Below are 11,981 nucleotides of genomic sequence, written 5' to 3'. Positions count from 1 at the left end.
CTGTCTGAGCTCCAACTTGGGGGCAGTGAGAAGGCTAAGCTGCGGTGATTGTCCTGTTTTACATGGGACGGACCTGAGGCCCTGAGAGATTTTATCATTTGCTCAGGGGAATGCAGTGAGCAGAACTTGAACTCAGCACCTCCTGAGGGGCCACAAAAGCCCAGTTGATAATGTCATGTTCCTTGCTTCCCTGATGCATTACCTTGCCCACCTTTCACTTAGACCACCATGAAGTCTGCACCTCATTTGTCTCATTTTTAAAAGGAGGCCACTGAGACTCAAAGTGGTGAAGTCACCTGCCCAAAGACACATGACAGCAAAGTGACACAGCTGGGATTCAAACTGGGGCCTGATCAATTCTGGAGCCTGGTGCTCTCTGGCATCTTTCGAGTGAGCTGGTTGTCACAATAGCATGGGAGTGAGCCTGCTTCAGGTATAGCTTCCTCAGGCTGGGTGGGGGCCAGGACGGGAGCTGAGTGTCTCAGGGGATCATCTGGGAACTGGGTTCCTGGAGCTCAGCTGAGGGCACTCACCCCCAAAGACCTTGGACTTACCTCAGCCTTTGGGGTTGCCAGCTGTGGACTAAGAAACCTTCGCATGATAACTGACACACAGTGCTTATTCTGTGCCGGGTCCTGGTGTGTGAGTGTGGGTGGGTATCTCCATCTCTGGAAACCCTTACAACCCTAGAAGAGGTACTATTATTATGCCTGTTTTACAGTTGAAGAATTTGAGGCACAGAGAAGCTAAGTCACTTGCCCAAGGTCACACAGCTAGAAGGTGGTTGTCCTGGGATTCAAAATCTGGAAGCAAAAACAATGGCTAAGGGAGAGGTAGGGGCCACCAAACACTGATCTGGATCTTCACACCCAGGTGAGTAGTCCTGGCAGAATAAAGGGGTACAATAACAGGAATGAAGAAGCTCTTTATTTCCCCCATACGTGAGGGGGCAAAATGCAGTGTACAGTACATACCATTTGTATAAAAAAAGAGAAGTTGGGGGCGCCCGGGTGGCTCAGTCGTTAGACGTCTGCCTTCGGCTCAGGTCATGATCCCAGGGTCTGGGGCTCGAGCCCCACGTCGGGCTCCCTGCTCAGCGGGAAACCTGCTTCTCCCTCTCCCACTCCCCTGCTTGTGTTCCCTCTCGCTGTCTGTCAAATAAATAAATAAAATCTTAAAAAAAAAAAAGTTGATTTGTGCGGCATCTCAGGAAAGGTACGTGAGAAACTGGAGACATTTGCTGAGGGTGGACTTGAACTGCAGGGTGGGGGAGAGGATTTTCATTCTGTCCCCTCCAGAGTTTAGTACTGTGATTACATAGCCAAAAAGACCCTAAAAATTTAGAAATTATGCTTATGCTTATATAAACAGACTCTCAGAGAATGCCCCAAAGTCTATTTTCTTCTTTTTCTAAAGGAAAAGCTCTCTGATGCCATGGCTTGCCCATACTGCGGACAGCAGGAAAGGGAACTGTAGGCCCAGAGGATGGAGGGGACTCAACTTCTCTTCACGGGCCAAACGTACATGGAGTTTCGTACTGTTTAAATCACGTTATAACGCGACCCTGCAGGTATGGTGGATTCAGGTGAGTGGGTTAAAAAGAGGCAGCTCCACACATACCGACACAGAAGGGGCTCTGAAATGTGCTGAGAGTCCACATGGGAAAGTACAGCCAATCTGTTCCAGGGAAGCCGAGCAGGCGAGGGTGAAGTCTGCCAGCACACACACCGGACACCTCCGGACACACACAGCTCAGTCCACTGTGGCCAAGGAACGGGTCTGAGGGGCAGGTTTTCTGCCCACCTGAGTCCTCTCTGTCCCCTTCACTATGAACAGTTTCCTCAAGAGACCCACTGCCCCACGCACCGCTCTAGGTAGGTTCTTTCTAGTTCTCAGAACCGTGTGTACTTAGAGGCTTTGTGCACTTCTGTGTCGGTGACTTGGACGCGAAGGTCACAAGGACCTGCTTTGTAGGTAGAGACTGGGGCGCAGGGATGGTACTCCTGGGGGTCTGTGACTCCGACCGAGGCCAGGGCCAATTCTGTAGTAAATGTCATCTTGGGTGCCTGAGGCAGTTCGGTAAACCTCTTTTGGCCCTGATGTGCAAGGTCACCTCCCAACTAGAATGGCGTCCTCTGGGCTCCCTGCGGCATAGCCTACATCTGGGGATGAAGCCCTCTGCATTTCCGCCGTCCGACAGCCACCACTGGCTGTGTGACTGCAGCAACTGAGAAGCTCAATGTATTTTATTGAATCTTAAAGCATTTTCATTTAAAGATAGAAAACATTCCCATCACTTGCAGAAACTTCTCTTGGGACAACGCAGCTCCTACACCATTTTCAGTGGTTAGATTGTTTCAGTAGGAAGGGAAAGCCACTCCTGGGTTGATTTTAAACAGGCTGTTATTTAAGTTTTTACTTCAAGACATTTTGTAGCAAAGTAGCAATACGTTGTTTTAAGCCTATATAATTACTTACCTTGTAATAAAACCAGTTCCTTAAAAAAAGTTACAAAGGAAAAGCAGCTTCAGTGGCCTGCCAATGAAGCCAGGGCCGGAAATGGGTCTTCTCCAGGGCGGAGTCAGCCCTGGGCTGGAATTCGTCTGGTTTGGCCGGGGCCTGCCTGACACCCAGCCTGCTCTAGCAAGAAAGGAGTGGAGGGGGATCATAAGGGCAGACCACGCACCTCCCCTGGGCCCCAGCAACCGGGCCCTGGAAGATGGGGAAGGGAATTAACTCCGGCCCAACCTTCGTAAAACCAGTTCTTAAATCCACAGGGCTCTTTGGGTGCCTGGATCGAGTCCAGATGGGATGACGTTCTCTACTCCGCATGCAGCCCAGGAAGGGAGACTTATCTCTCCCTTGCAGAGGACTCCTGCCTCCGCGCCCACCCACCCTCTCCTTCCCCGGCCCTTCCCTTCCACCCTGCCTGCCTCTGGAGGGACGCCCAGCCACCGCACCAGCCCGTCAGCAAAACCCTCAAACAGAGTCGCAGGACCGCTCCCCTGAGGTTTAGCATCAGTCTTTAATGCTGTCGTGCTGCACATTGACAAGTCACACGCTTTGGTCTCGTGTTGGCAGTGGCAACTTACAATGAGTCTGAAGGTCTGAGCACCAGACTGGCCTGCAGGGAACAGACACTTGTTCCAACCCGGCCCCCCTCCCAACTCCCAAGGTTCCTTCTGAATTCCATCGTGGCCCTGTACAGAGAGCAGCAGCTGCCGTGGACTGGTTTCCTTTGAGGACACACCAACAATACACAGAATTATAAAAACATATTTACAGACGTTCCACAGTGCTCCTGCAATCAGAAGCAAAGACCCTTTTATCAAAAGGGATTATATCTAGAGCTGTGCAAAATTCAAAAGGATCAGATCCTTTTGAAAGAGTCCAGAGTTCATTAAATGAAAAATCACCTGGGCCACCTGTAAGCCCCAGGTGTGCCAAAAAATTGCCTTACAGATAAAAGAAAAATAAAAAATAAAAAGTGTGACCCATAAGTGAGTGCACTCGGCCTCAGAGTCAGGGGTCGAGAAGGTCCCCTGCTCTGTCCAGGGCCCCTGACCCTCCAGGGAGAAGTGTCTATGCAACTCATTCACATAAGGCTGGCTCCCTTGGTCTTGCTGGAACAAGAGGTATTGCTTGTGGGCGCCGGCCGGGCAGTTTTGCAAAAACAATCTAAGTTGGTTCTCAATTTGAGATGGCAAAAAGAGAAAATAGGATTCTTCAGGGGAAGAGCAAGACGTGGGAGACTATTTTACAGAATAAAACACGAACCGATCACACAACAGAAACTGAGGCGTGTACAGGGTCTGGTAACCAAGACGGCAGGTTGACACCACCTAACAGCCACAAGTCAAGGGACTACAGACGCATCAAGTCCAGCTGTGGGTCTGCCTCTCTCTCGCCCATGGGCAGGGCCTGGAGGAGGGTGTGGGCCCATCCCGGGAGGGCTGCAGGAACCAGTGTGACAGACTGGAATGCCTTCTCCTGCTGTCCCCACCACCTGCCGCCCTATCGCTCGAAAAACCACTTAAGTCTAGTGCACGACTTTGAAAGATTGTAATATATTCTCTGGAAAACATTCAGCAGTACGAAAGCCCTCCCTGGGCCCTCCCGCCCTCTCACGGGTCCACAACTGGTGGAACGGTCCGGAAATCCTTGAGCTCTGGAAAGGTCCCTGGTCAGTCCTTGGGAAACACAGGTGACTATATTGGAAGAACTTGCTCAAGTACGGTTTTTGACGTCTGGGGAATCCTTTCAGGGAAGATTACTTCGAACTCAATAACGAGGTCCCCGCGTTTCTCGGGCGTTTTGGGGAGGGGGAGGCCTTCTCCAGGAACTTTTCGCCGCATGCCAGGCCTGATGACATCTTTGAACACAACAGGTATGGTCCTGCCGTCCAGAGTGGGTACGTTCACTGTGCAGCCACACAGAGCCTTAGAGAGCAAAGAAAGAACGTTAGATGGAAGGCAGCTTAGGATGCTCAACTCCTGCCCAGAAGCTTTTTGATGTACGGGAAGCACCATCAGGCCCCTGTAGCTAAGACCTTGCCCCCAGATCTGGAAAGCTCTGGGAAAACAGAGCCCGGGTCAGTCTTGTTTTTGCTGTATCCTCCCAAGCCTGGCTCCAAAGTGCTCAGACATACCTGTCAACCAAATACCTAACAACTTCAAAAACCAACCATCTCCCTCCACACACAGTACTCTACTTATTAGTATCCTACCTCCCGAAGGCTGATCCTGGCTGGGTAAATGACATCAGAACCATCTCTCTTAAAGATATTGTGTGGCTTGTCCTTTAAAACAAAGACAATGTCAGCTGGAATGTTGTTGGAGGTCTGGTCGCCTTCCTTGGGGAAGGTGATTTTCGTCCCTTCTTTCCACCCCCGCTTCACTTCGATGGTCAAGATCTTGTCTTCATTGCGAATGCTCTTTCCATCGGGGTTCAGCCGCTTATGGGAGATTTTCATCTTCTTGGTACAGCCGCTATAGATCTCTTCAAGCGAGACCCTAAGGTCGTGGGTGACGGGGGGATCTTGCTTCTTTCGGGTGGGCTCTTGGGCTGGACGGGAACGGCCAAACTGCACGTTGGTGAAGCCACCCATGCCCATGGGGAAGCCAGAGAACGCGTCATCAATGTCCATGCCTTCCTCCCCATTCCGCTGCCCAAAAAAGGTGTCAAAGGGATTTCGGCCACCGAAGAACTCTGCAAACATGGCATGAGGGTCTCCATGGAATGTGTAGCTGAAAGAGGTACCGTTAGCACCACCACTGCTCCCAACACTGTGGCCACCACCCTTTAGACCTGAAAGGCAAAATCAGAAGAAATCAGATGGTTGGTGGTGAGCTTCTCTCTTTCCTCTCTCGAGAAGCTTTCTAAAAAAAAATTTTTTTTAAACTTTTATTTATTTGAGAGAGAGAAAATGAGAATGAGAGAGAGAGCATGTGTGCATGAGAGGGGAAAGGGTCAGAGGGAGAAGCAAACTCCCCGCTGAGCAGGGAGCCCAATACAGGACTCAATCCTGGGACTCCAGGATCATAACCTGAGCCAAAGGCAGTCGCTTAACCAACAGGTGCCCCATCGAGGAGCTTTCACTAAGGGAAAAAAACTTGAGAACCATGAAGGGTGGGGGGTGGAATTTTTTTTTAGCCTGTCAGGAAGAGTAAAGAAGAACCCTAAGCCAGAGTCCGACTCCCAATCGCCCCCTCCAGGTACTTCAGTGTGCCAGGACAGTGGCAAGGGGCTCAAGGGCTCCCTGCAGAGGCCACGGAATTTCCACTTCTTGACTGACCTATCCTCCCCACAAAGAGATGAAAACTTACAAAAAATTCATTAAGAGATCAGATGAGGGGCGCCTGGGTGGCTCAGTCGGTTGGGCGGCTGCCTTCGGCTCAGGTCATGATCCCAGGGTCCTGGGATCGAGTCCCGCATCGGGCTCCCTGCTCTGCGGGGAGCCTGCTTCTCCCTCTCCATCTGCCTGCTTCTTTGCCTACTTGTGCTCTCTATCTCTCTGTCAAATAATAAAAAAATCGTAAAAAAAAAAAAAAAAAGATCAGATAAAAAAGGCACTCCAGGATCAGTGCTCAGTAAGTGTTGACTCTTAGAAATACTCAAGAGCTAAGAATGCGTGAGGAGCAGAAATGAAAGCAAAACGATAAACGCAGCTTTTCAAATTCTCACACCCTGGCACTAATTGCCACCATCCTTACATAAAAAGCCACTTTATTTCTTAAGACTCAGCCCAGAAACCAGTCTGAGTCATCCACGGGCAAGTGGACAACAAGACAGCTTCCTTCTCTTGGCCCGAGAGGCCTGCGCCGAGGAGGCCGGGCAGAGGCGGGTGCCACGGCTCCCCGCACCTGGACTGCGCTCGTGTGCTGGCTGCCATCTACGTGCCTGGCACCAGGTTAGGTAAGCACTTTACGGGGATTACCTCACTCCGCCCTCGCAGGGGCCCCGGAGCGAGGTCGGCGCTAATCCGCGCGCTCATCCGCAGGCTCGCCGCTCGCAGGTCGAGCCCGACGCGCAGCCAGAAGCCCCACCCTGCGCCCCTGGATGCCAGGCCTGCCACCTCGGCTCAGGTGAGTCCCGGACTGCCGGGGCCGCGGTGCCACGGGCCCGGCTCAGCTTCGGTCCTCCCCCCGTCCGCACCCGCACCCCCGGGACCGCTCGGGGACGTGGGTGGAGGCGCCTAGGGAGGGGCAACCGCAGACATGCTAGAAGCTTCTGGGCAAGCAGCGCGGCCAGGACTCCTCCTCCCATCGGGAGGCCGCCAATCCGAGGGCGGAGGCCCGCGTGGCCGGAGGGCGGGGGCGCTCGCCCACCGGGCCCGGGGCGTCCCCCGGGATGCCACAGCCCGGCCGCGGGGCCTGGGTTTCTCCTCCTGTCAAACGGCGAGGGCGCGCCCCTAGCCGCGCGCGCACGCACCTTCTTCCCCGTAGCGGTCAAAGATCTCGCGCTTGCGCGGGTCGCTGAGCACGTCGTAGGCCTCGGCGATCTCCTTGAACTTCTCCTCGGCGCCGGGCTCCTTGTTCTTGTCCGGGTGGTAGCGCAGCGCCTGGCGGCGGTAAGCCCGCTTGATTTCCTCGTCCGACGCGCCGCGGGCCAGGCCCAGCGTCTGGTAATAGTCCTTGCCCATAGCCCCCGCCTGCGGCCCACCACCCAGCTGTCGCCGCACCCCGGCTTCGCCGCCGCCCCGTCCCGGACTCTATATACCCGTCCGGCGGAAGCTTCCAGAGCCCGCCAGCCCCCTCCAGAACCTTCCGCCCCGCCCCCCGCGCCGCTCCGACCAATCGCTGCCTCCCAGTCCGCGACGCGCGACATCCGGGGCGGGGCTGCGCCGCCAACGGCCGCCCGCGCGCGGCCCATGCCCCTTCCCACTCCGCCTTCGGCAACGCCTCCCCGCGGCGCGCGCACCGAGCGACGAAGGCCCCGCCCACCTTATGGGGAGCCAATCACGACCTTCTTTCACTGCCTTCGCTGACCCCCGCCGGCCGCGTGTGCTGTCCCCAGCCTGGGTCAATAGGTTACGACACACCGCTCGGGAGGGGGCGGGGCTGAATGCGGCCCCGCCCCTCGAGGCTGCCCCGCCCTTCCCCAGGTGACGGTAGAACCAATCGCCCGCTTCTCACGGCCTTCCCCCCCCTCCCCGGGTGATTCTGAGCAAGGTGGCTAACCTTGCCTTGCCCTAGGTACCCCCCTACCCCGACTTCTGTAACAAGGCAATAAAAATACCCACCCGCCCTCTTTTCTTGGCTATGGGGAGAATGAAATTAGGAGCCCCAGGACTGTCCCTGTCCTCACCTTACAGGTTCCTATAAAGCAAGGTGAGGCCCCGGGACCAAAGCTCACCTCCCCGGAGTGATTTCTCCGGGGAAAAAGGCTCCTCATGCCTTTCACTTTACCATTTTCTCAATACCACCTGTCAAATCTGAAATTATCCTGTGCTTTGGTCTTCATGCTAAAACACCTCCCTCCCAACCTGCAGTTGCCAGTATTTGGCACCCAGTCACAGTGGACACTTCATAAGTATTCCTGCCTGTTTTTAATGCACCTGCTTCATTTTTATCCCCACTACATTTATGATTTGGGGGGACATGGATGTGTCATACACCTCTGAGGGTCTATGATCCCCTTTGGTTCTGAGAGTCTGGGGTGCCTGTGGTCAAAGGGCTGATGGGGAAAGGAGCCTCAGAAAGGGGTACCACCTGAGAAGGCCATAGGAAAGAAGGGGTAGGTAGTGGTGGTGGTTGAGGTGGGAGGTTCCTGGAAGACCTACTTGGGAGGGCAGGGTGGTGTGACGCTGGCTCTGGGCCAGGCAGCAGGTTTCATTCCCAGTTTCAGCACTTCCTGGCTGCATGACCTTGGGCTGGTTACTGAACCATCTGGGGCCTCAGTTCCCTCATCTGTACAATGGGGGTGGTAGTTGTACCTGCCTTGTGAGTCAACATTTGTAAAATGCATAGGACAGACCTGGCACAGAGGAAGTACTATCAAAGGGGTGACTAACCATCTTGCTGAATGATGGGCTGCTGAGCCACCCCCTTTCTGGCAGCACCACAGCAAAATGCTTCTGATGACTGCCGCCCTGGTGTAAGCTGAGACTTCTGAGAAAGAAGACCATGGCTTTCCCCTGCTTTCCAGTTGGGGGATGCTTGCCATCCTTGGCCACTCACTGACCCCACCAAAGGTAACCATGTCAGTAAGGACTGGATTAGTGCATACACTGGCCAACCTGGGAGGATGATGGGTCTGGGCTGGGCATTCATCAGTATAGTACAGCAGGGGTCCTGAACCGTCATAGGGGAGAAATAATTCAAATTTTAAAAAGTTACATAAATAAAAAAATAAGTTACATAAATAAATAGCAGGAGAGTTCTCATCATGAAGGAAAACCCAGCACTTGTGAACTTCCTCATGGTTACATGCTAGTATTTCATAGTATAAATTTAATTTAGAGTTACAAATGTGAAGACCTCCAAAGGTCTTCACAAGGCTTTGCGTGTCTTTGTATTTGGAGGCAAACTTAGGGCTGGGGACTCCCCCTTCCTTGAGTAAGCCTGAGTCATGTTCAGGAATTTTTGTATGCTCCCCAAAATACACAAAATAACCCCAACACCTCTCCTTAGGATTTTTTGTCCTGGACACTCACCGGACACTTCAGTATGTTACTGGAAAAGTGGCCTCCACAGACCTTGAGCTCTCAACTCAGAGAAGATGAGATGGTTAATTTTATGCATCAGTTTGGCTGGGCTATAGTACCCAGATGTTCAATTAAACACTAATCTAGGGGTGCCTGGGTGGCTCAGTCGTTAAGCGGCTGCCTTCGGCTCAGGTCATGATCCCGGGGTCCTGGGATTGAGCCCCGCATCGGGCTCCCTGCTCTGCGGGAAGCCTGCTTCTCCCTCTACTACTCCCCCTGCTTGTGTTCCTGCTCTCACTGTCTCTCTCTCTGTCAAATAAATAAATAAAATCTTTAAAAAAAAAACCAAAAACAAAAAAACCCACTAATCTAAGTGTTGTTGTGAAAGTATTTTGTAGATGTGGTTAAGTTAATGTCTATAATCAGTTGACTTAAGTACAGGAGATGATCCTGGATAATGGGGATGGGTCTCATCCAATCAGTGGAAAGGCTTTGAAAGCAAATAATACTGAGGTTTCCCTGAGGAAGAAGTGTCAGCTCCTGGCCAAGAGTTTCTAGCCTGCTGATCTGCCCTGCAGATTTTAGACTTGCCCTGCTAGCACCCACAATCATGTAAGCCAATGCCTTGAAATACGTCTTTTAATTCACACACACACACATTCACAAACACATATATCCCAGTTCCGTTTCTTTAGGAGAAACCGGGCTGATATAGGAACAAAGGAGGTGAGTCTGGAGTCAGTCAGCCTCAGCTGAAATCTGGGACCCACTATTTACTTATTTACTGCCTGTGTGATCTTGCACAACTTGCTTGATCTCTTGGAGCATTAGGTGTGTGCTCCATAAAATGGAGATTAGAATAGATCTTAACTCCCAGGGTTGCTATGGGGATGAAATTGAGAGGGGCCAGGAAATGAACATTATAATAACAGCTGACACTGACACGGCCCTACTATGTGCCAAGCTGGCTCCAAGTGCTCCATATGTATTAATTCATTTAATCTTTGCAATAATCCTATGGGGTTGGCCTAGTGTTACCTGCATTTTGCAGGTAGGAAAACCGAGGTTCTGAGAGGTCATGGTGACTTGCCTGAGGTCACCCAGTGAGCAAAATGCTGAAGTGTAAAGTGTTTAGCACACTCAGTGTTTACGGTAAGCACTCAGCTCACATACAGTGTGATTCAGATGATGATAAAGCCTTCCTTTTTAGAAAATGAGTTTTCAACTCTGCTTCTCTTCATCAAAAAGACCTTCAAAAGCACTATAGCCATATGAACCAACAATCCCACCCCTGGTGGAATACCATGTGAAATAAAAACCTACCATGAGAGAACATGGACTCTGAGGAACAAACTGAGGGTTCTAGAGGGAAGGGGGGTAGGGGGATGGGTTAGCCTGGTGATGGGTATTAAAGAGGGCACGTTCTGCATGGAGCACTGGGTGTTATATGCAAACAATGAATCATGGAACACTATATCAAAAACTAATGATGTAATGTATGGTGATTAACATAATAAAATAAAATTAAAAAAGAAAGAGTGACTCTCTCAAAAAAAAAAACAACAACCAAAAAAACCTATGTTCACATAAAAGCCCATGAGCGATGTTTATCAAAGCTTGATTTGTAATTATCAACAGCCATTAAAACCTAAATGTTCGGGGCGCCTGGGTGGCTCAGTTGGTTAAGCGACTGCCTTCGGCTCAGGTCATGATCCTGGAGTCCCAGGATCGAGTCCCGCATCGGGCTCCCTGCTCAGCAGGGAGTCTGCCTCTCTCTCTGACCCTCCCCCCTCTCATGCTCTCTATCTCATTCTCTCTCTCAAATAAATAAATAAAATCTTTAAAAAAAAAAAAAACCAAAAAAAACCCTAAATGTTCTTCAGTGGGAGAATGGATAAACAAACTGTGGTCTAGCCACATGATGGAATATATTCAGCCATAAGAAAGGACTGAGCTACTGGTACAGAAAACAATGCAGATGAACCTCAAATGCATTATGTTAGTGAAAGGAGCCAGACTCAAAAGGCTGTCTGAGTCCTACTCTTGTGATTCCATTTTATAAGGCATTCTGGAAAAGGTAAAAGTATTTAGGCAGAAAGCACATCACTGGTTGCCCTGGGCTGGGATGTGCTACAAAGGGAGACAGGGGAATTTGGGGGGATGGTGGAAATGTTCCATATCTGAACTGTGATGTTAGTTACACAACTGTATATATTCAGAGCTGTACACTAAAAAAGGTAAATTTTACTGTATGTAAATTATAGCTCAATAAAAAGAAAATTCTATGGACTTAAAAACAAATAAAAAAGGCAAGACAGGGTAGGACTTGGTTAGCCTCTCTCTGGGGTTCCTGACACAGTGGAAAGTTGCTAACCAGCCCTGGCTTGTCCACTCTAGGCTTCACCTTCTCTCACACAGCTTGAACCAGCTCCATCACATACCCCAAAACAAGCCAAGCCAGGTTCCCAGAGAAATCAAGATCCTACCTTACCTGCACCTGGGAAATACAAAAGGCGCTTATGAGACAGACACACCAGAACTTCAACATTCAAATGACCATGGGTTCCCCCAAATCTGAGATCCAAGGAGCCCCCTGCTTATCCTTCGGCACTGCCACAGCACCAGACCTTTCTGGAATTTCCCCTTTGGAAATTGCTGTAAGGGGCTTATTACAGTTGGCTCAGCAAACTAGTTGTGACTGTTATGAATTAGCCACTGTGCTGGGGGTGCTGAGGACACAAGCAGGGTCTAGCTGTCCCTAACTGACAGGCATAGTGCATTATGTTAGTGAAAGGAGCCAGACTCAAGAATGGTTTGAACAAAGTGGCCAGTCTTC

General features: G+C 51.1%; 1 protein-coding gene and 1 long non-coding RNA gene across 2 annotated transcripts; one reads left to right on the top strand and one right to left on the bottom strand.

The window, feature by feature from the left end:
- Positions 1 to 3,006: 3,006 nt before the first annotated feature.
- DNAJB1 (DnaJ heat shock protein family (Hsp40) member B1) lies at positions 3,007 to 7,254 on the bottom strand. The gene is made up of 3 exons (XM_034998320.1): positions 6,931 to 7,254; positions 4,727 to 5,307; positions 3,007 to 4,439 (listed from the first exon to the last, which is right to left on the bottom strand). The coding sequence occupies exons 1-3, from the start codon at positions 7,139 to 7,141 to the stop codon at positions 4,209 to 4,211; spliced, it is 1,023 nt and encodes a 340-aa protein (XP_034854211.1). The 5' UTR covers positions 7,142 to 7,254; the 3' UTR covers positions 3,007 to 4,208.
- On the top strand, positions 6,374 to 9,357 carry LOC118005925. The gene is made up of 4 exons (XR_004677900.1): positions 6,374 to 6,414; positions 6,500 to 6,584; positions 8,558 to 8,692; positions 9,132 to 9,357. It is a non-coding gene; the product is annotated as an uncharacterized LOC118005925 (long non-coding RNA).
- The last annotated feature ends 2,624 nt before the right edge of the window (positions 9,358 to 11,981 follow it).

The sequence above is a fragment of the Mirounga leonina genome, unplaced genomic scaffold, assembly GCF_011800145.1.
Source record: "Mirounga leonina isolate KUSES-001 unplaced genomic scaffold, KU_Mleo_1.0 Mir_94, whole genome shotgun sequence".
In the NCBI taxonomy this organism is placed as follows: Eukaryota; Metazoa; Chordata; class Mammalia; order Carnivora; family Phocidae; genus Mirounga; species Mirounga leonina.
Note: the sequence above shows the minus strand (reverse complement) of the source record. Positions and strands in the feature narration are given on the sequence as shown.

Bases quoted from the DNA above. Each gene is read 5' to 3' on its own strand.
- DNAJB1 (XM_034998320.1), bottom strand. From the start codon at position 7,141: ATGGGCAAGGACTATTACCAGACGCTGGGCCTGGCCCGCGGCGCGTCG. The intron at 5,308-6,930 runs GTGCGTGCGCGC...TTTGCCTTTCAG, and splicing joins TGACCGCTACGGGGAAGAAG to GTCTAAAGGGTGGTGGCCAC. The intron at 4,440-4,726 runs GTAGGATACTAA...TTGCTCTCTAAG, and splicing joins CCAGGATCAGCCTTCGGGAG to GCTCTGTGTGGCTGCACAGT.